Source organism: Panthera tigris, chromosome B4 (assembly GCF_018350195.1).
Source record: "Panthera tigris isolate Pti1 chromosome B4, P.tigris_Pti1_mat1.1, whole genome shotgun sequence".
In the NCBI taxonomy this organism is placed as follows: Eukaryota; Metazoa; Chordata; class Mammalia; order Carnivora; family Felidae; genus Panthera; species Panthera tigris.
In genome coordinates this window covers 100,516,355-100,539,885 of record NC_056666.1, presented here as the reverse complement: position 1 = coordinate 100,539,885, position 23,531 = coordinate 100,516,355, and the positions used below count along the sequence as shown (strand labels likewise).

The following is a 23,531-nucleotide window of genomic DNA, read 5'->3' as shown; positions in this document are numbered from 1 at the left end:
AGTTTCTTATAAATGCTGTTTTTATGTTGCTAATATTAGATGAGAATGGAACTGGGAAGCTTGAGCATTTCTCAAAATGAACTCCATTTTTTATTTTTATTTTTTGCTGGTTATTTACACGACCAGCTTTTTAAAACTCACTGTACTCAGAAACTGAATAAAAGATTCTAAGATTATACATACTTTACAATATATATGTAGGGTATATTTACTCAGGATATAGGATTGTGGACACACATATTTTATAGACACACGGTTTACATGTCTCCTACGGCAGAGCATACTCTATTTTCCCAGCATCATCTTACACACTCTTACCTTCGGAACGTAGGTGAGGCAATGTCAGGATACTTGGATCCCGGCTGCCTGAGCCCTTGTGTCCCGCAGGCGCTGGCAGAGGTGGGGCTGGATTTGGGGGACCCTGACAGAGAAACGCTCTCTGAATCTGAGACGGCCACTTTTTCCTTTTCCTTGTCTGTCTGGTTGACAGTGACGGGACTCGAGCGCCCTGACCCAATCTTAGTAGGTTCTCTGAGCTTCGAGGTGGTGGCGCCAGCCGACTTGCTGCTGACGTTGGAATCAATACTGCTGGTGCTGGACCTGTGGCCGCCTCGGCCGGGGATGCCGCTCGCGCTGGACTTGGAAGGGCGGGGCAGGCTGCGGTACTGCAGGGACGACTTGGAGCTCACGTGCAGCACGCCGTCGTCCTGATTCTGTGAGCCGTCCAGACTGGTTTTCCTCCCGGCGCTGGACTTCCCACCGATGGCAGCCGACTTGGGAATTTTACCCAGTGTTGCCGATCCGCTTGTAATTGTGGCTCCACTGCTCGTGATCATAGTAGATGAGCCTACCCCGCTTGACTTCTTAAACCCAAAAGAGCCGGGAGCAGTAGATCTTCCAATGCCCGAAGGGGGCTTTTTCCCCTCGTCTCCACTGCTTTTTCCTGCATCTGAAGGAGACCTCTGTAGAGATGATCCTTTTAGAGGACTTTTGCCTTTCTCGGAAGCTTTGGCATCATCGGTTTTCCCTAATTAACGAGAAATACACAAATATGCATGCCGGCACGCTTCGATTTCATAATACTCTTTCTCTAAACCATGTGTAAAAAATGTGAACACATCTTTATGTTACTTCAGTTCCGAAATATGGATTAATATATTGAGAGGGTTGAGTACAAAGCTATAAAATTATGGCTCTTAGAGGAAATGTGATGAGTGATGGAGATAAAATGGAAACACATATTTTTGCAATTTATTATTGTCTTTTATCTCACAATTCTCTTCTTTTATCAGGATAGCACTTAATCTTATCAAGCTAAGTGCCAGAAAAAGAATTCACTTGAATATATATAAGATGATTATATTTAGAGTACCCTGGTACATCACTAATTCAGGTGGCAATATTTAAAATTGGGCACCGTTTCCTTTTTTTCTTTCTTCTAACTTTATTTATTTATTTTGAGAGAGACAGAGAGAGAGAGAAAGAGAACATGAACAGGGGAGGGACAGAGAAAGGGAGAGAGAGAATCCCAACCAGACTCTGTGCTCCTAGCACAGAGCCTGACGTGGGGCTTGAACCCACAAACTATGAGATCATGGCCTGAGCAGAAATCAAGAGTCGGACACTTAACCAACTAAGTGCCCATAAAATTAGGCACCATTTTAAAAACAGGGAGAGAATCTTAAAAAAAAAGAAAGAAAAGATGGTAAAATTTGGCAGAATTCTTTCACTCTCTTCTTTCATAAAGTGTAATTCACAAATGATGTTTCAAATCTCCAGAATTCCAACCCATTAGATTAGTGTGATTGTTCTTGCCTCTCAGTGGTGGTAGTAAAAATTAGAGGTATGCTTACCATAAATATTCCCAACTTTCATAAGGAAGTCAGAAAGAAAGCAATCTTGTTTTTATTAGGCAGACTTCTTTTATTTGCACACGAACAGAAATGACAGTGGCAGAATAGACACTCAATAGCCCCAAATTATGATGGTGCTCTCTAGAGAATGCCAAATTGTTGTATTCATGTGGACTTCTATGGTAAAGTATGTGAAATTTACATAGGAAAAAAATAACTATACAGAGAAGAATAGGATTTAATTAAAAAATAAAGCTATCATTAAAGAGAACCAAGACTGAATGGAAGCTATAAATTAAAACCTTTTTGCATAACAGCTGTGAAATGACAAGCCTACCAGGGGTCTTGAGTGCACTTGTTCCAGCTTTCTGCCTAGATGATGCTCCCCCTTGGGCAGACATGCCTCTTCTCCAGGAACCTGTCTGGGAGATGGACAGGGAGGCTTTCTGCCCTGTCTTCTCGGGGTCTTCAGGAAGTCCTGAGGAAATAGCCTTCCACTTGCCGCCACTATCCCCATGGCTGTCGAGGTCCTCTTCTGTTTTCTTCAGCTCCTCGGTAGCATCCCATGTCTCATCTGTTGTAGAACGTTTCTCTGAGTCTGTCTTCAGCTATGAGGAAAATATTACAAAGAAACTTTGTGCAGAAAAATCTATGAAGTGTGAATAGGCATTGCAATGTACTTTCAGATAACTGGTTAAAAAAAAAAAAAGCAGCACTGATTTATATTTCAAAAGAATCCCAGAGACTCCTATTTTTATCTCTGCCTTCTTAATTTAAGTTTCATTAATTTTAGTCACATAATTCTCACTTGCACATATTAGAAAATGTCAGAATAAATATGTGCAGAAAGCCCCAATTACATACTCCAGAGAGGAAGAAATTTTCTATGTCAAATCTAACAAGGAAAAGTAAGACAAGATAAAACTTAATTATCTAATATCCATTCTTGATTTACGATTCTCAAGAGATGTAGTAATTTATTTCAGAGATCAATACAAAATTAATGAAGAACTATTTAAAGTTAGACTATTAAAATATTTTTTGAGTTAAAAATATCAATATTATAAAAACAGATATGGTAAAAACAAGTCTTTCTGGGTTGGCTTATAATCAATAGAAAAAAATACATATACACAAGCTGCTTCAGTTTATGCAATTATTTCAGATTAAGGGGTCATGCTATATATATATACATATATTTAATTTTATTTTAGAGACAGAGAGAAAGAGAATGTGAATGGGGGAGGGGTGCAGAGAGAGAGAGAGAGAGAGAGAGAGAGAGAGAGAGAATCTAAAGTAGACTCCATGCTCAGCATGCAGCCTGATGTGGGACTCGATCTCACCACCATGAGATCATGACCTGAGCCAAAATCAAGAGTTGGAGGCTTAACCAACTGAGCCACACAGGTACCCCTGTGCTACATTTTAATCCAATATAAATAGTTGGCGGGGGGGGGGGTGGTTGGGGAGAAACCGGCAGAAGCACTGGAAAAAGAAAGAAGGCAATTCTCACCTGCGTGTTCTTCCTGGAAGGGACAGTGATGTTAGAGTAAGAGCTGACTGAGGATGTCGTATTCAAGTCATCTGTGCTGATATTATCGAGGGTGTCACTGAGACCACTGCTCACAGAGCTGCTGTCATCCCAGCTAAAGGCAAGACACACAGCAGCAATGAACTAAACACAGGATGCATAAGGAAGTCACCTATATTTCCATCTAACACTTATCATGTCTTGGAAGGATGATCCTCATTTTTTAAATCTCATGATGAAAAGTTATTGACTTTCCATTTTTCGAGAATCATATTAAATAAGAATTGAACCTCATCTGATATATGCAAAGAATCAGCGCAGATCTGGCCTCCAAGGGAATGTCTCTAGAATGAATGAAAACACCACAAATACAGCATGGTATTAGGAAAGAATAAAATTAACAATGACTTTTTTTTCCCCCTGGAAAAAGCAACATTGCATATAAGAATTTGTTCTTTGTTCTGAAAATTAAAAAAAAAAAAAAAAAAGAACTGTGCTTTAGTTAGGAATCAAAGTAATTCTTCATTCTTCCTCCTACCTTAGTAACTACTTCTAATGACTCACCAACTTTTGAACATTGAGTTTCACTTCTAGCATATCATTACTCCTGCCATACCTCACAATTTCTGGCCTAGACAATAGACAATACCCTCTTATCTGGCCTTCCTGCCTTTGGTCTTTCTCAATACAACTTCATTGCTAAATTTGGGTCAATGATCAAAAATGATCAAAAATTCACATCTGGCCATGTCACCCCTCCTCTTCACAGACTTCTCTTTACCAAAGCCATAGATTCCAAAATAAAATGCACCTGCCACACAGGATGGACAAAGCAATCCATTGGGGTGTAAGAAAAATATCTGCAATTCTGAATACATTTGTTTTTAATCTAAAGAAGAAAACAATCACATAAGCTATATTAATATTCATGTGCAGGCTAACATGTGCAACCTCATTTAGTCAATGTGCCAGATGATGCAGAAGTAATGTAGGATAAGCAGGGTAACTTGAATGAGAAGAGCAGCTCCACAGTTCCAAGGAGTGGGACATGGTTCACTTCTTTACTGTCTGTTTCTCAGTCTATTGTGATGTATTGCTGCTTACCTGTGCTCTGTTAAACAAAGTCGTCCACATGGGATACATATGTTAGAGGCAGACAAAAGTTAAGTCTCATTAAATGACAAGTCGCTTTAAAAACCTTCTACAAGTAATCCATATATTAAGAGAATATCCTTTTTAAAGTTTTATTTATTTATTTACTTATTTAGAGGTCAAGCCGGGGAGGGGCAGATAGAGAAGAAGAGAGAATTCCACGCAGGCTCCGGGCTCAGTGCAGAGCCTAACACAGGGTTCCAGCTCACGAACCACAAACCTGAGCTGAAATCAAAAGTTGGACACTTAACCGACTGAGCCATCCAGGTGCCCCAAGAGAATATCCTTAATGAAAGCATAAGCAAACCACAGAGGAACTGATACTTTTCCTACTTTGGTATACACACTGTTAATGATGATCCCACCCCTGCTGTATTTTGTTTGCAATATTAGCTACTGATAGCATAAAGCATCATGATTACCAAAGATATTTATAAGTCAGATTGTTATCAATGACCGTATTTTAATTGAGATATAATTGACATGCAACCTTGTATCACTTTTAGGTATACAAATAATGATTTGATATAGGTATATTTTGCAAAATGATTACCACCATAGGTTTAGGGAATATCCATCACCACACTGTTACAAATTTTTGTCTTGTGATGAGAACTTTTTAAGATTTACTCTCCAGGCAACCTGTATATATGTCTATTTATTTATTTTGAGAAAGAGAGAGAGAGCACAAGCAGGAAGGGGCAGCAAGAAAGGGAGAGAGAGAATTGCAAGCAGGCTCTATGCTGTGAGTGTGGAGACTGACATGGGGCTCCATCTCACAAACCATGAGATCATGACCTGATCCTAAACCAAGAGTTGGATGCTCCACCAACTGAGCCACCCAGGTGTGTCCAGAATCAGTATTTCTATTAATAGCCTCTTCCACTGTCAATCTTAGCATCAGTGACTATAAAGTCAAATGCCACAACTCTTATGGTAATCATAACCATCACTTATATTTTGCAACCATTTAAAATCTCAAATGAACACAATAGCTTGGTGGTTTAGATGATATAAGTGACAGAATCCCAAACAATATAAAAACATTGCAATCTAGAAATAGAAAAGTAGGGGCACCTGGGTGGCTCAGTTGGTTAAGCGTCCGACTTTGGCTCAGGTCATGATCCCATGGCTCGTGCGTTGGAGCCTGGCGTCAGGCTCTGTGAGGACAGCTCAGAGCCTGGAGCCTGCTTCAGATTCTGTGACTCTCTCTCTCTGCCCCTCCCCTGCTCATGCTCTGTCTCTCTCTCTCAAAAATAAATAAACATTAAGAAGCATTAAAAAAAATTCTCTTTTTCCCTTTCTTCGACCCCTCCCCTGCTCACACTGCCTCTCTCTCAAAAAAAAAAGTATAGTAAAATATATCTAATTAATAAGTTAAATATCATAGATTATAAGAACATAAAGAAAAATTTTCCAAATTTAGCTTAGTGTAATAAAAAGACAAATAGAGTCATAAAATTAAAGTCTTTATGTTAGACACCTAAAACTCATATAACTCTATATGTCAATTATGCCCAATAAAAAAATTAAAGTCTTTCATGTGAGCCTTCTTTAGAGGTTCACAGCTAGTATGTTCACTTGCTATTCTGACTTTACTAGCTCATAGGGTTGTGTGAGAAGCAAATGAATCACTTCCATAAACTATTTTATAATACCTTATACTTTTCCATCTCTTCCAAGATCTCAAATTCTGCAATCACTTTTAACCACAATATTCCATATTTCCAGCAAGCTAAAATCTACTGATTCCTAATTTTTATGTCAACTTTATAGAGAGTTCCTCTTACGCATTTTTACCAGCCTTCTTGTGTTGTTGTTGTTTCTTTTTTTTTTAATTTTAGTGAGCTCTTTACCAAGTGATGCAAGATGCAAAGGTGCTGAAGCAAAAGGAACACTAAAATAATAGTGCAACCATTACTCTTCTAGTTCTTGCCACCCTCATAGTCTTCCATATCTGTCTTGACTTTATATTACTTAAATATATGTTTTCTCCATTCTTTTTTTTTGAAAAATACAAGAAAGTCAGCTAATTATAATGACTAATATAATATGCATTTTATTATATACAATACGTTTGATTATATAAAATAAATCATTGTTATGATTTCTCAGGGCTACTTAGAAATTCTGTTTTATCCTAAAGTAACTTTCCTGTAGTTTGGAGGAAGATGGCAGCAAAGTAGGAGGACCCTAGGCTCACCTTGATCCCTGAATACAGCTAGATAACTACCAAATCATGCTAACTACCCCAGAAAATGACCTGAAGACCGACAGAGCAAACTCTACAACCAAAGGCAGAGAAGAGGCCTCATCAATGAAGGTGGAAAGTGCAGAGACATGGGAGAAATCAATTGTAGCCACTGTGGTGGGAAGGGAGAGCAGTCACAGAGAAGTGGGAGAGACAGAGTAGCACACAGGTGTGTGCACAGGAAAGACAATTCCCCATAACAATTGGCTTGGAAGGCAAGAGTGGCTGAATTTCAGGAGTTCTTGCAACCAGCAGGGCTGAGAGCCTGGAGTTTTAAAGGTCAGTGGGCTTGCCTCAGGGAGAACCCAGAGGGCACTGCACTGCTCTTATGGAGAGGGGAGGGCACACAGCCTGGGGCCGTATAGCATGGAAACAGCAATCTGAAGAGTGCCTGGGGCACACAGCGTGGAGGTCATTTGCTCTTCTTGGAGTGTGTCCCAGAGAAGCAGCATTCAAGGAGAGACCCCTTCAGGAGCAAAGGGACTAGCTGGCACCATTTCCTTTTCCTGCTCCTCTGCACAAGCACAGAGCCACCTGTGGAAACCAGTGCAGTGTCCACACTTGCTACCTAACTTCCATACACCAAGCCCCTCTCCCCAGTCCAACTCCCCTGCTCGGTGGAACCACCCCTCACAGTTACACTTGTCTCTGTCCCAACGTGGAAGGCCCCTCTCTCAGAAGACTGGCTGAAACACCTTTCCATACTGTGCCTTTCAACCCTGGAGTTTCGCAGAGCCTCAGTTCTGGCCACAGTGGCAATAGGTCTCCAGCAATAAGGAAAGAGAAACTCTGCAGATGACTGGTCTGAAGGATAAAGTGGCGAGGACATAACAGCAGGGTGCACACAGCACACATTCGAGACACTCCCTAAAGCAACAGGCCCTGAGAGACAGAGAACATCATACTGCAGGGCAATAGAGGACCTCTTCTTCATAAAGCCATTATCTTTATTAGCAGGAGACTAGCTGATTTTTCTAACTCACAGAAGTAGGAAGAGACTTAGATAAAATCAGTAGACAGAGGAATTTGTCCCAAATGAAAAAACAGAACAAAGCCGTGGCCAGAGATTTAAGTGAAACAGATATAAGGAACATGCCTGATAGAGAATTTAAAGTAATGTTCATAAAGATACTCGATGGGCTTGAGAAAAAGAGTAAAAGGCATCAGTGAAACCATTAACACAGAAATAAGGAATAACAGCAGAGATAAAGGGCTCAATAAGTGAAATCAGAATTAATGATGGAATGAACAGCAGGCTGGAAGAAGCAAAGGAATGAATCAGTAACCTAGAAGAGAGTGATGGAAAGTAACCAAGCTGAACAAAAGAGAGGAAAAAGAATTATGCAAAATGAGAATAGACTTAGAGAATTCAGTGACTCCAACAAATATAATAACATTTGTACTGTAGGAGTCCCGAATGAAGAGAAAGGGGGCAGAAAATTTATCTGTAGAAGTAATAGCTGAAAATTTCCCTAATCTGGGGAAGGAAGCAGATATCCAAATCGAGGAGGCACAGAAAGAACACACAACAAAATCAACAAAAGCAGGTCTACACCAAGACATTGTAATTAAAATGGCAAAATGTAGTGATTAAGAAAACTCCTTAAAAGCAGAAAGAAAAAGGAAGACAGTTACCTGCAAGGAAAATCTCCTAAGGCTACAAGCATATTTTTCAACAGAAACTTTCCAAGCCAGAAGAGACTAGCATGATATATTCAAAGTGCTGAATGGGAAAAATCTGAAGCCAAGAATACTCTACCCAGCAAGGCTGTAATTCAGAATAGAAGGAGAGATAAGTAGTTTCCCAGACAAATAAAAACTAAAGGAGTTCATGATCACGAAACCAGCATTGCAAGAAATACTAAAGGGGACACTGTCAGTGGAAAGGAAAGACCAAAAATGACAGTATGAAAGTAGGAAACACAAAAGCAGTAAAAATGAATATTTCTATAAAAATACAGTCAAGGAACTCACAAAATGAAAAGGATGCAAAATATAATGCCATGTACCTTAAACATGGGTTCAAACTTAAATGGCCATCAACTTAATAAAGGCTGCTATATGCGGGAGATGTTACATATAAACCTACTAGTAACCACAAATCAAAAACCACTAAGAAATATGCAAAGAATAAAGAGAAAGAAATCCAAATACATCACTAAAGAAAACCAGCAAACCATGAAAGAGACCAAGAGAAGAAAGGATCAGAGAAAATCTTCAGAAATAACCACAAACAAGTAATAAAATGGCAATAAGCACGTATCTATCAATAATCATTTTGAATATAATGAACTAAATGCTCCAATCAAAAGATACTGGGTGACAGAATGGATAAAGAAAACAAGGCCCATCTATATGCTGCCGACAAGAGAGTCGTTTTAGAGCTAAAGATACCTGCCTATTTAAAGTGAGGGGATGGAGAAATATTTAACATGCAAATGGATGTCAAAAAAAAAAAAAATAGAACAGCAATACCTCCATTGGACAAACAAGACCTTAAAAAAAGACTGTAACAAGAGACAAAGAAGGGCACAATATAATAGTAAAGGGGACAAGCCAACAAGAAGATATAACAACATAAATCCAATATTTATGCACCCAATATGAAAGCACCTAAATACATAAATCAGTTAATAACAAACATAAAGGAAATAATTGACAATAATACAATAATAGTATTGTATGGGACTTTAACACCCTATTCACATCTATGGACAGTTCATCTAAAAAGAAAATCAACAAGGAAACAATGGCTTTGAATGACACATTGGATGGACCCTATAGATTTAACAGAAATATGTAGAACATTCCACCCTAAAATTGCAGAATCCACATTCTTTTCAAGTGCACATGGAATATTCTCCAGAATAGATCACATATTAGTCCACAAAACAAGTCTCAACAAATTCAAGAAGACTGAAGTCATACAATGCATCTTTTCTGAACATAACTCCATGAAAACTATAAATCAATCACAAGAAAAAATCTGGAAAGACAAAAATACATGGAGTTTAAACAACATGCTACTAAGCAATGAATAGGGCAATCGGGAAATAAAAGAAGAAACAAAAAGAGCATGGAAACAAATGAAAATGAAAACATAACAGTCTAAAACCTTTGGGATGCTGAAAAAGCAATTCTAAGAGGGAAGTTTATAGCCACACAGGTCTACCTCCTGAGGCAAGAAAAATCTGAAATAAACAACTTAATCTTACACCTAAAGGAGCTAGAAAAAGAACAACAAAAAAAAAGCTAAAACCATCAGAAGTAAGGAAATAAGAGAGATTAGAACAGAAATAAATGATATAGAATGTAAAAAACTCAATAGAACGCATCAATGAAACTGGAAGCTGGTTCTTTGAAAAAAGAAATCAATAAAACTGATAAACCTCTAGCAAGATTTATCAAGAAAAAAAGACAAAGGATCTAAATAAATAAAATTACAAATTAGAAAGAAGAAATAACAATCAACACTACAGAAATACAAATAATTATAAGTGAGTATTATGAAAAACTATATGCCAACAAATTGGACAAGCTAGATGAAATGGATAAATTCCTAGGGACCTATAAACTACCAAAACTGAAACAGGAAGAAATAGAAAATTTGAACAGATCAATTGCCAGCAATGAAATTGCACCAGTAATTAAAAAAAAAAAAATTCTAATAAAAAGAGTCCATGACCAGATGGCTTCATTGGCAAATTCTACTGAACACTTTAAATAAGAGTTAACACCTACTCTTCTCAAACTATTCCAAAAAATAGAAAAGGAAGGAAAACTTTTAAATCCATTCTATGAGGTCAGCATTAACCTGATAACAAAACCAGATAAAGACACCACAAAAAAAAAAAAAAAAAAAAAAAAAAAAAAAAAAAAAAAAAAAAAAAAAAATTGAACTACAGGCCAATATTTCTTTTTTTTAAGAAATATTTAAGAAATCCCCCTCAGGGGAGGGGCAGAAAGAGAGGGAGAGAGAGAATACCAAGCAGGCTCCACACTGTCAGGAAAAAGCCTGACTTAGGGCTTGATCTCGTGAACTATGAGATCATGACCTGAGCTGATATCAAGAGTCAGATGCCTAATCAACTGAGCCACTCAGGCATACAGGCCAATATTTCTGATGAATATAGATACAAAAATTCTCAAAAAAATACTAGCAAACCAAATCCAAGAATAAATTTAAAAAATAATTCACCACTATCAAGAGGGATTTATTCCTGGGTTGCAAAGGTGGTTCAATATTTGCAAATCAATCATTGTGATACATCACACTAATAAGAGAAAGGATAAGACCCATATGATCATTTTAATAGATGCAGAAAAAGCATTTGACAAACTATCCATTCATGATAAAAACCCTCAACAAAGTAGGTTTAGAGGGGACATACCTCAACATAATAAAGGCCATATATGAAAATCCACAGTTAACGCCATACTCAATGGGGGAAAAACTGAGAGCTTTTCTCCTGAGGTCGGGAACAAGACAGGGATGTTGTCTCTCACTACTTTCATTCAACATACTCCTGGAAGTCCTAGCCACAGCAAGCAGGCAACGGAAAGAAATAAAAGGAATTCACATTGGTAGGAAGAAGTAAAACTTGCACTATTTACAAATGACATCATACTATATACTGGAAACCTAAAAGACTACCAAGAAACTGCCAGAACTGATAAACAAATTCAGGAAAGTCACAGGATACAAAATCAATGTACAGAAATCTGTTGCATTTCTATACACCAATAATGAAGAAGCAGAAAGAGAAAATAAGAAAACAATCCCATTTACAATTGCACCAAAAATAGTAAGATACCTAGAATAGACGTAATGAAAGAGGTGAAAGACCTGTACTCTGAAAACTATAAAACACTGGGAAAAAAACTGAAGATGACACAAAGAAATGGAAAGACATTCCATGCTCATGGATTGGAAGAATATTGTTAAAATGTCTATACTACCCAAAGCAATATGCAGATTTATTTCAATCCCTATCAAAATACCAACAGCACTTTTCAAAGAACAAACAATCCTAAAATTTGTAGGGAACCACAAAAAACCTTGAATAGCCAAAGCAATTTTGAAAAAGCAAAGCAAAGCTGGAGGCCTCACAGTTCCAGACTTCAAGTTATATTACAAAGCTGTAGTAATGAAAACAGTATGGTACTGGCACATATATAGACACATACATCAATAGAACAGAATAAAAACCCAGAAATGAATCCACAATTATATGGTCAATTAATCTTTCACAAAATAAGAAAGACTATGCAATTGGAAAAAAGACAGTCTGTTCAACAAATCGTGTTGGAAAAACTGGACAGACACGTGCAAAACAATGAAACTGGACCACTTTCTTACATGACAAACAAAAATAAACTCAAATGGATTAAAGACCTAAATGTGAGACCTGCAACCATAAAAATTCTAGAAGAGAGCACAGCAGTAACTTTTTTGACATTGGCCGTAGTAACTTTTTTTCTAGATAGGTCTCCTAAGGCAAGGGAAATAAAAGAAAAAATGAATTATTGGGACTACATGAAAATAAAAAGCTCCTGCACAGTAAAGGAAGCAATCAACAAAACTAAAATAAAAGGCAACCTACACAAGGGAAAATATACTTGCAAATGACATAATCAATAAAGGGTTACTATCCACAATATATAAAGAACTTATAAAACTCAACTCTCAATAAAGAAATAATCTTATTAAAAATAATCAGAAGACATGAACAGACATGTCTCCAAAGAAGACATCCAGATGGACAAGAGACACATGAAAAGATGCTCATCATCACTTACCATCAGGGAAATGCAAATCAAAGCTACAATGAGATAGCACTTCACACCTATCAGAATGGCTAAAATCAACAACACAAGAAACAACAAGGGTTGGCAAGGATATGGAAAAAAAAGAACCCACATGCACTGTTGGTGGGAATGCAAACTGGTGCAGTCACTCAGGAAAACAGTACGGAGGTTCCTCAAAAAATTAAAAATAGAACTACCCTACACAAGCAAATAAGTCAGTCAGAGACCATGATTTCATTCATATGTGGAATTTAAGAAACAAAACAAATGAGCAGACAGGGAAAAGAGAAAGAGAGAAAGAGAGACCAAGAAAAGGATTTTTAACTAGAGAACAAACTGATGGTTATCCAGAAGGAAGATAGGTAGGGGGATGAAACAGGTGATGGGGATTAATGAGTACACTTGTGATGAGCACCAGGTGATGTACAGAATTGTTAAATCACTGTATTGTACACCTGAATCTAATGTAACACTGTATGTGAATTAACTGGAATTAAAATAAAAACTTCAAAAGAAGTCATTCTCCTCAAATTCCAGAAGCATAGTGTTATTTCTCTTCTTCCTTTGTATTCCAAACTCTTTCTCCTAATACTGAAATTGTTTTTACAGAGGTCAATTAATCCATGAATTGAATGCTTACTATGTGTCCCACTCTTCCAATTACTTTATATTATATAATGCTCAAAACTATGAGACAAGCTTTAAAAAGATTAAGAGGGTCAGGTTGGTTAAATGATGAGCCTAAGAGCCTGTGATGGAGCTGGGATTTGAACGCAGGAATTCTGTCCCAAAGCTGATTAGCATTATGCTCCCCTGCCTCCCATCTTTTCACCCCTTCTCTCTTGAAATATATCAATGATGAGTCTTTATAGTCTCTTTGCAAAGTTCACAGATCCCTCCAAACCAGTTACCTTTTCTTCTTATTTGGGATTCTTTTGAATTCCTCAATATTCAGAAACTAATCTTAACTCATCTTTTACTTTCTTCCTTGGAAATTCCCTAGTCTTCCACAACTTCAATATCACCTGTATCATTAGGACACTTAGATTCACATCTTTAATCAGACTTATTCCTGACTACCAGATCAGCATTTCCAGCCTTCTACTGGACAGAAATGTCCTGTCAACATTTCAAATCACTCTGCCTAGATTACATAATTTCTCTTTAAAAATTCTTCTCCCTTTCAGTTATTGTCATTACCTATTAACCTTTCTGCCATGAAATATAAGTGTTATTGCCTCTCTTCTCTCATTTGGCTCCATTCTTAGTTGTCTCTAAACCTTGAAAATCCTCCTGGCCACAGGTGACACCCTTTTGTGCCACCCTTTTGTTCCACGTATCCACTGCCTCTGCTTGTCCTTCCTTCCATAAAGCTATTAGTAAGTATCTGCTCTTATTCATTAAGTGATGAATAAATTATAGCCCCCCTTGTTGAAGAACTCAGTGTTTATTGTTGGAGACAAAAACTTAAACAAGTGATTACAATATAAAATGGTAAGTGTTGTAATAGAAGTGTGTGTTAAATGTACGTATGGCATGTCAAAGCTACTCTCACTTACTTGCAGAGTTGAAGAATTATTTCACAATAGGAATGTCGTAGAGTGATCAGATGAAATCTATGTTAATCACTGTATTGTAGCGTATATTGCCTGTGATACACATTTTTTTGTACTTTTCTATATTCTTGATCATGATTTGAATTATCTGAAGCCAGGGACTGTATTTGATTTATCTTTATAATCCTAGCACTTACCATGGTGTCTACTATTGAACAGATGACTAGTAGATGCTTGTTAAATGAAGGAAACAATTTTACTTTTGAAAATGCTGCTTTGATCCAGTAATGCTAAATTGAATTGAATCCAATAATAGACGTAGATTTTGAGAAAATGTTGTTTAACATATTTTTTTGGTAAACAAACTTAAAGGAACAAATTTTGATTGATGACAACATTATTTCCAGAATCTATTCTGTGATTTTGACTTTCATCTTTGATTTTGTAGATACCAGAATTCTCCCTAGCCAGGATGCAATTAATCTTGTTTATTATGGCACACTTAATTAAGTTGAAAAGCTTCAAAAAATAGAGTTCTTTTTCCTGAAAAAAAATGATAATTTACTCTTATAATTGGCTCTGAGTAGTAGGTCTCAAGCCTCATCAATATATTTTCTCCCTCCTTTCATTTTTAATTTCATTAAGATGTGCTAAGAATTCTTGATGATAGTCCTTATAAAAGGGCAACTTTTTTTCTCCTCCAAGTTACAGATCTGTCACTCTGCTAAATTTTTCTCAACAATCTAGGACAGCTCTATAAATTGCAGATCTGTGGATGTTATCACACAGATTGCATTTACACATTGGATTGTTCCCAGTTCTGAAATACTATGATTGAAGCTGTTAAGAACATTCACATACATTCCAATTATGTGACATTTTATAACAGGCAAAACTACAGATATACAGGATGATCAGTGATGGCCAGTGGTCAGAAGTGTGGAAAGATTTATAGTGGACATACATGATTTGATACATATGTCAAAACTCAGAGCTGTAGGGGAAAAACAAAAAATGTAGCCAATTAGCCTGTTGACAAATTACAATTTAGACATACACAAGATTACTAAGTATTCTGAGAGGAAAATGATTTTTTGGCATGCCTTTTACTATATATATTTTATTTTATTTTTTCAAGTTTATTTATTTTGAGATAGACAGCGTGAGCAGGGGAGGGGTTAGAGAGTGAGGGAGAGATTGAGAATCCAAAACAGGCTCCATACCAGCAGCTGTGAGGGGCTCAAACTCATGAACTGTGAGATCATGGCCTGAGCTGAAACCAAGAGTCAGCCCCTTACCCTACTGGGCTACCCAAGCACCCCTGCTATGTATATTTTAAATGTTCAATAACTCAGTGGGGCCAGGTATCTATTTTATTTATCTGGTAGTGCACTTGTAGCTCTGACCCTCATGTTCACCTCTGGATTTACACTTAGAAGTAGAACTGTTTGAGGTGCGCCTGGGTGGCTCAGTCGGTTAAGCGTCCGACCCTTGATTTCAGCTCAGGTCAGTCTCATGGTTTGTGAGTCCGAGCCCCAAGTCAGGCTCTGCACTGACAATGCTGAGCCTGCTTGGGATTCTTTCACTCTTTGCCTCTCTCTCTCTCTCTCTTTCTCTCTCTCTCAAAAATAAATAAATAAAATAATAATAATTAAAAAAAAGTAGACCTGATTGAAAACAAATGTGTTATACATTCAAGGTCTTTTTTTTTTCTTTCTGCTTTTTACAATGAAGAATTCTGAAATATTAACTGAATAATAGTTAAAATAAGGTTGCAGATTTAAAAATGCTAGTCCTATTTACAGGTAATTTTTCAACACAATCCTATTTTGGGTGTATTAGCAATTCATACAGGAGGTATTTGGTCAGGCTCTTCAACAATTCATATTGCAAGGTCAATTGTCCTACTTATACCTGTACCTGTAAGAAGGAGATTTTATTTCAATAAATAACTAATTCCTATACTTCAGGCATTCAATAGTAACCTCAATCTCAATTTGCTAGCTCATTAAATATTCCATTAATGAAATAAATGAGGGTCCCCTGGTGGCTCAGTCAGAAAGTGTCCAATTAAAAAAAATTTTTTTTTCCATGTTTATTGATTTTTGAGAGAGAGAGAGAGAGAGAGAGAGAGAGAGAGAGAGAGAGAGAGAGATACTGAGCATGAGTGGGGGAGGACCAGAGACAGAGGGAGACACAGAATCCAAAGCAGGCTCCAGGCTCTGAGCTGTCAGCACAGAGCCTGATGCAGGGCTCAAACTCACAAACTGTGAGATCATGACCTGAGCCAAAGTTGGATGTTTAACTAACTGAGACACCTAGGTGCCCCAGTGTCTGACTCTTGGTTTCAGCCCAGGTTATGATCTCCTGGCTTGGGGCTGACTGTGCAGAGCTTGTTTGGGATTCTCTCTCTCCTTCTCTCTCTACCCCTCCCCTGCTCGCTCCCCTTTTCTCATAATAAACTAAAAACAACAAACAAATGAATAGACAAATAAATAAATGAACATGGGCTCACCAAAAATTCCTGTAGTACTGTGTGCCAACCCCAATTCAATTCCAGTTATGAGAATGTTGTCTACTAAGGTGACATTATTTTTGATTTCTATAAAAACATCTTCTTAGTCCAAATCATTTAACAATATACTTTTTTGTTAGCTTGTTTTATTACAAGTTAAAATAAGAAATAGCCATATAAACAACGTATATCTTCTTGAGCCTTTGATTACATATATCATGGCTGTTTAGAAAACATAACTGTAGATACTATAAAATTTTGCCAGTATCTGAGTGTTTCTAGGACAATGCTGTTGGAACAACTGCCTGAGGTATGCCACAGTGTTTCAAGAGTATAAATTCTTCCTCCAGGTACCAGCACATCACACTCCCTCATTCATTACTATCCAATGATATCCACCACGTTCTTATGCTGACAGTAATTGTCCCGTTAGACTCTGGATACACCATGAATAGATTATTATACATGCTTTAGATCCTTGGTGCCACCCCCACTTATGTCTCTCAGTCCCCTAAGACATCACTTTGATTTATTGGACAGGTCTTACACCAAGTTCTAAATCCTTCCCCTACCACAACCTCACTCTGAATTCTAAATTAAATTTCATATACACTTGGTCCCATTTTCAAGAACCTCAAGATTACAAACATTTTAAAAATGTTAATTAAAAAAAAAGGTTAAGCAAACTCAACATTTTTATATAGTACTGAAATGCAAATTCTGGAGTCATGTTTGCCACTTGTAATCAATGTAGAAAATGTAAAGTGTTGATCTCAGTGTTGAGACCTGTGAACATTCATATATACAGGATGACACAGTAGATGTATTTAGGCACTGTAAAAACTCTCATGCGATAGACATATTGCTCTCTTCCAACCTAAAAATTGGCAAACCTTTTAACAATATATGGCAAAGTATAAAATCTAAGTACTTTATTAAATATTTCTTGAGACTAATAACAATTATTGAATGAAGAGAAAAATGAAGTGACCTTAGCTATCCAAGAAATCATTGTGTAAAAACTTCTGGATATGCTTCTTGTTTCTAAGGGAAAACTACATAACATTTGAAAACAAAAGGAAAGCACCACTTTAAAAAATATCCTGTTTCAGGATAGCTTTGTTTTCTATTTCCATTATTTATGGCAATTTGAATAATGCACATAAGGAGATACAGATACCTTTAATATATACTTTGACATAATGACATTTGCAATAATAATTTTAAAAATACTAAGAGTCAGCCGGGTAGGTTTTGCGCTTTGCTATCAATATGTTAAATCAATTAATTTCTCCTCAAAACTAAATAAACACAAAACCATATAGACCTACACCATACTTTTTTTTTTTTTTTAATCAACAAACACACTACACTACCTGTCAAGTTTGAGTATGGCAACCACTCAAGTGTAAATTCTGTAGTACTTCAGGGTCATTGACAGAAAGCAATGGAGTGTATTTCAACAAAGATTTATTCAGCATTTCCCTGGAAAAAAATTTATTACCAAGAAAAAAGAACCAGTCTTTAAAGGGACTTCTGAATTGGAAAACCCTAACTATATAACAACATCAACATACTAAAAATAATTTTATAATTTTATGTTAAAATACTCTCTTCCATTTATAAAATATTTATGGTTTTTAATTGCAGGATTTTTTTTTGTTGTTCTAGCTTCTACCTTCAAAAGTGTTTCATCCTACCACTTTTCATTAATTATGCGATACAGTAGAGTTTGAGTAGTAGGTTTACATTCAGTTGAAATGCCATTTTCTCTATGAAGCCTCCTGTGATTTCCAAGCAAACTTTAATTCTTCTGCACTGTGTTTACTACTAGCGTGCTTCCACTGTACAGCAGTTGATCTGCTTACAAAGCAATTTCAGTCACAAGGTCATGGTTGAGGGCAAGGAGAGCGGCTTGTCTCTTGGAGTCTCCGTGCCCAGGTTGGCATCTGGCCCGTGAAAGGTTCTCAATGTTTGTGAAATAAATGTATAAATGATCTAGTCCTACATAGGCACAATCTACAGCCTTAGTCTGTGATTCATTCACTCGTCCTAACCCTTAAACAGGCAAATAATCTTAAATCATGGTTAATAAAAAAAAAAAAAAATCAAGGGGAAAAAGTGAGAGAAAAAACGAGAGGGACCTGCTAAGGTTTGGGTGAAGAAAGAATGAGTGCTTTGAGGAGGTCATTTTAGATAAGCATTAAGCAGACAAGTGAAGGGTGAAGAAAGGCCCTCCATCAAAGTGGTGGGGGAGAGAGCATTAAAGGAAGGGGAAACAGCAAGTGTGAAAACCTGGAAGCAACAGAGGTCAAGGTACAGCAGGCAAGGGAAGTTCTGAGATTGAAAAAGTAGGTCTTACACACAGTGCTGAGAAGTAAGACTTCCTTAGAAGGACAATAAAAAGTCATCAAATAGCTTTAAGCAGTAAAATGACACGAGCCGATATATAGTTTTCAACTATTTTAGTCTTTTGAATATATTGGAGGTAAGTAAGATTGGATGCAGGAAGCTCCATGAGGAGGCTCTTGTGACTTTCTTTAGTTTTTGATCACGGGATACAAGTAAATTAACAAAAGGCAGTTTCAAGGTATATTTGGAGGTAGAAATGGTGGGATTTGGTCTCTATATACTTGGTCTCTATCCTGGATTCCTGATACAGAGCTCCTAAAACTTTTGTAATTTCTTGAGTGATAAGGTACTAGGATCATCTTTGTTCTAATAGTTGGTCTTTGACTGCAGTACATAATACAGGGCTCCTAAATCTCTTGGAATTCCCTGGGTGATAGGAGCATCTTTTGTTCTAATGAGGGAACACTTGATTGGCTCCTGGATAGCTCACTGATTGTTTTTACCCCAATTCATAATTATTTGCACATTTAAGCATTAGAATGAGTGAACAGGGGGTGCCTGGGTGGCTCAGTCGGTTAGGTGTCTGACTTTGGCTCAGGTCATGATCTTGCAATTCGTGGGCTTGAGCCCCACGTCGGGCTCTGTGCTGACAGTTCAGAGCCTGGAGCCTGCTTCAGATTCTGTGTCTCCCTCTCTCTGCCCCTCTCCTGCTCATGCTCTGTCCCAAAATTAAATAAACATTAAACAATTTTTTTTAAAGAATAAGTGAATAAATCACATATTAGTGCCTTAATGTTGTGACCATATAAGACCAGATCATTTATTGATTTATCCCACACCTCTGTCCTCCAGGATGGGAAAGAGGCACAAGATTCAGTTAATAATGTATCATGCCTATGTGATAAAGCTTCCATAAAAATCCATGAATTACAAAGTTTGGAGTGCTTCCAGGAAGGTGAACACACGGAGGTGTTGGGAGCATGGCGTGCTGGGAGAAAGCATAGAAATTCTGGGCTCCTTCCCTATATTTTGCCCTATGTACCCATCCAATTGGCTGTTCAGATGATGTCCAGTATCCATTGTCATATCCTTTATAACAAGCCAGTAATTAAAAATAAGTGTTACCCTGAGTTTGTGAACCATTCTAGCAAATTATCAAACCTGTGGAGGGAGACATGGGAACCTCCAACTTATAGTCAGTAAGTCAAAAATACAGGAGGCCTAGACTTGCAACTGGTATTTAAGTGGGGTAAGTCTTAGGGAATGAGCCCTCAACTTATGGGATCTGACACTCATTCCAGGTAGTTTGTGCCAGAACTGACTTGAATTCAACTATAGGACAGTCAGTTGGGGCGAGAGAATTGGTCAGTGTGAGAAAAAAAAATCCCAAATATTTGGTGTCAGAAATATTCCACGAATAGAGATTTTTCTTTTAGTTGGAATGTGGTAAAAGAGAAAAAAAAAGAAAAAGAAAAAGACTTTAGATCTTTTGCATACTTTCCACTGGCAATAGAGACATGAGTGATTTTTTTGGAAAAGTAAAGAATCCATCAATAGGATTCAAGACATAATTTTAATCCCAAATTCAGTTTGCACTTAGTACCACTATTTTTACATACCAAGAGAAACTGATATGAATTTACTATATCATAATTTAAGTGTATAACCCTTGATAAACTGGCAATTCATATAAATATAAAGTCTTTCCATTTTCATTATTTTTAGTATGCACAAAATGCTATGTATTTACCCATGAAATATTTATAGAGACTATATTAATACCATGTGGGTTTTGGGTAAAGAGAGCAATCAATAAACTCTATGCACTGAACTTTTCATCCCCTTTTCTTTCTTCTAGGAAACAAATAATGAAGATTTATTCTATTGTAGCATCAGATAAGGTAAGATAAATGAAAAATGAAAGGCCCTGTTCTTTATAAAAGAAAGCCCTAGGTAGATTTGGTTAAATGATGAATGATGTTAGCTTGAAATGAATTTATGCAGTCAGGCAGATTTTTATGTTTTGATGATATCTGAGGCAGATAAGAAACATCTATTTTTGTTTTTATTATAATACGAGCTGAAATCAAAGAGATAAAATAACCTTACTTAAAATTACTTTGCTGAAACACATTACTGGAACAACGCTTATTGTAATTTTGCTAGCTTCCTCCAGTGTTCATTTGCATGATGCTATTATATGGTTGAAATAGGTACAAGTTTATTTAAAAGCTTCTGTTAGTGATAAGCTGAGAATATAACATATGCAATGAAAGTTAACTCAAGGATTAATTAAGGTCCGTTGGTATCCTTTTATTTCTTATATTAATTTAAAAACCAATATGTGTTCATTGTGGAAAACTAGGCAGTTCATAAATAATATGAAAGAGACAAAGTAAATCATCTGGCTTCCACCTAGCAGTAGCCACCATTAACATTTTGATGATTTCTATCCATTCATTTCCTGGATGTATTATATGCACAGGTGTAAATTTACCTGGTTGAGACCTTCTGATTATAATATTTGCTCATTATTCATTTGTTTTATGTGACATTGTAATGATTTTAAAGTCCTTAAAATATTTTTGACGTAAGTATATCATATGAACTATTGTATTTTTAATCATTTCTGTTTTAGGAAATATAAAATATAATTTTCTAACTACTTTAAGTATCATTGCAATGAATACGTTTGAACATTTACGTTGACATATCGGGTTACATTTGTGATTATTTTCCTAGGATAAATTCCTAGAAAGAGAATTACTAATTCATGGGATATGAACATTTGAAACACTGCAGATGCAGCATATCAGTTGAAGAACACATCATTTTCTATTCTTGCCAGTCATTTGACACTGATATCCTTACAAAATCCTGGGTAGTTTCAGGTCATGTGGCTTTCTTCAGTAATTTGAAAATTTTCAAATGTGAAATAGTTGATCAGTGTATTTTTAATTTACATTGATCAATTTATGAGTGAGATTACAAAATTTCTATAGGTATGCTGGCTATTTTTATATCCCTAAATTATGTCCTTTCTGTATTCCTTCAACAGAGTTTAAACACCTCATTTGTATTAGATTTTTATGTATTACAAATTGCTTCAAATATTTTCCCCCTCTGTTTCTTGGTTTTTACTTTGATTGATGGTATTTTAATATGTAGCATTCAAAAATATTATAGGCAACTCTATAAATCTTTGCTTCTATAAGATCTCCCAAGAATTTTTGTGCATATAATTCTATTGCTCTTCCTTCCCCTTCTTTGATATTCCATTTTTATGGTAAGGTGAGAAACTCTGATAAATATTTATTTCAATTTATTATTATGGTTCACTTATGAAGTCTTAATATATGAGATATACTAGAGTATTTTTAATGATTATTAAATATGTTCCACTGACCTAGTTGGTGATTTCTCCAGTAATACCATGCTGCCCTAATTATTATAATGAGTTTTTTTACGGCAGACTATGACTTAAAAATATATACTTAACTAAGGATTCAAACCTTTTAAAAACCTCCAAATTATAGAAGTTAGCTATTATTCTAAAAAAATTATTACCATCCATAGTTCTACTCAGTAATGCATGAAACATTTATTGAATGGTTTCATTATGGCAGATATTGAGAATATAGAAATCAATGTGATAGTACAGAGAAACAACATTTGCTTAAATGTGGAAAATGTGTAATTCTTACTTTTGAGAGTTCAGATTATTTTTTTTTGATATCTGAACATTTAGTTATAGGCATTTTATTTAATAAATAGCAATCATAGCTATTAACCCTCAGCAAAATTGTCTCCCGTCTCAAAAACCTTTATCACTTGAAATATTTTTGGCATTAGTTATTTCTTTCAGAAGAATAGAAATACCCAAATTACTATAATTTCAAGGTTGCATGAAAAGAGAAACGTTATATAGAAATAAAAGAGCTTAGACAAAGCTCACCAACTTAGCTACAAACCTAACTGCGAACAAGGTTGAAAATGGAAATCTGTTCTGTGTTATCTTGCTTGATAGAGCCTACACTAAAGTAATAAGAATTCATTAAAATATTTTTATTTTAAGATAAAAAATATTAATAATCAGAAATATTTTTGCTTTGAGATATATAAAATATGTAATATAAAAACATCCCAGATTCTTCTATTTTAAAACATTGGGAACACTGCCTTGAACATTCCTTAAAAGAGTCAGTCTAGTTGAGTGAAGATCTCTGGAAGGGGTGAAAGATAGTTCACAATGAGAGAGACATTTGCCAGGAAAATCACATCTCAGCACTGAAGAACAACAGATGGCAGCAGTAACAATGACAACTTACAGCAGATCCTGTCTGGCACACTTTCAAAATGGTCATTTATATTTCCTATCACAAACAGCTAACTGTTGTCTCCTCGTATTGTCTGCATGGATAGAGAAGACAAAAAAAAAAATGCAAAAAATGACATGTGAACTGCCGTAACAGGGAAAGAATTAAACTGGAAGGGCAAGGCTGAGGTGACAACA

At 36.3% G+C, this 23,531-nt stretch overlaps 1 protein-coding gene across 1 annotated transcript in view; it reads right to left on the bottom strand.

The window, feature by feature from the left end:
* The window catches only part of NAV3 (neuron navigator 3), a 588,388-nt gene that overhangs the window by 89,409 nt on the left and 475,448 nt on the right, over positions 1-23,531 (bottom strand). The window contains exons 13-15 of the mRNA XM_042992807.1: positions 3,367-3,499; positions 2,191-2,461; positions 319-1,027 (exon numbers count right to left, since the gene is read on the bottom strand). Of these exons, the coding sequence (XP_042848741.1) occupies positions 319-1,027; positions 2,191-2,461; positions 3,367-3,499 (1,113 nt within the window). The remainder of the gene's footprint in view (positions 1-318; positions 1,028-2,190; positions 2,462-3,366; positions 3,500-23,531) is intronic.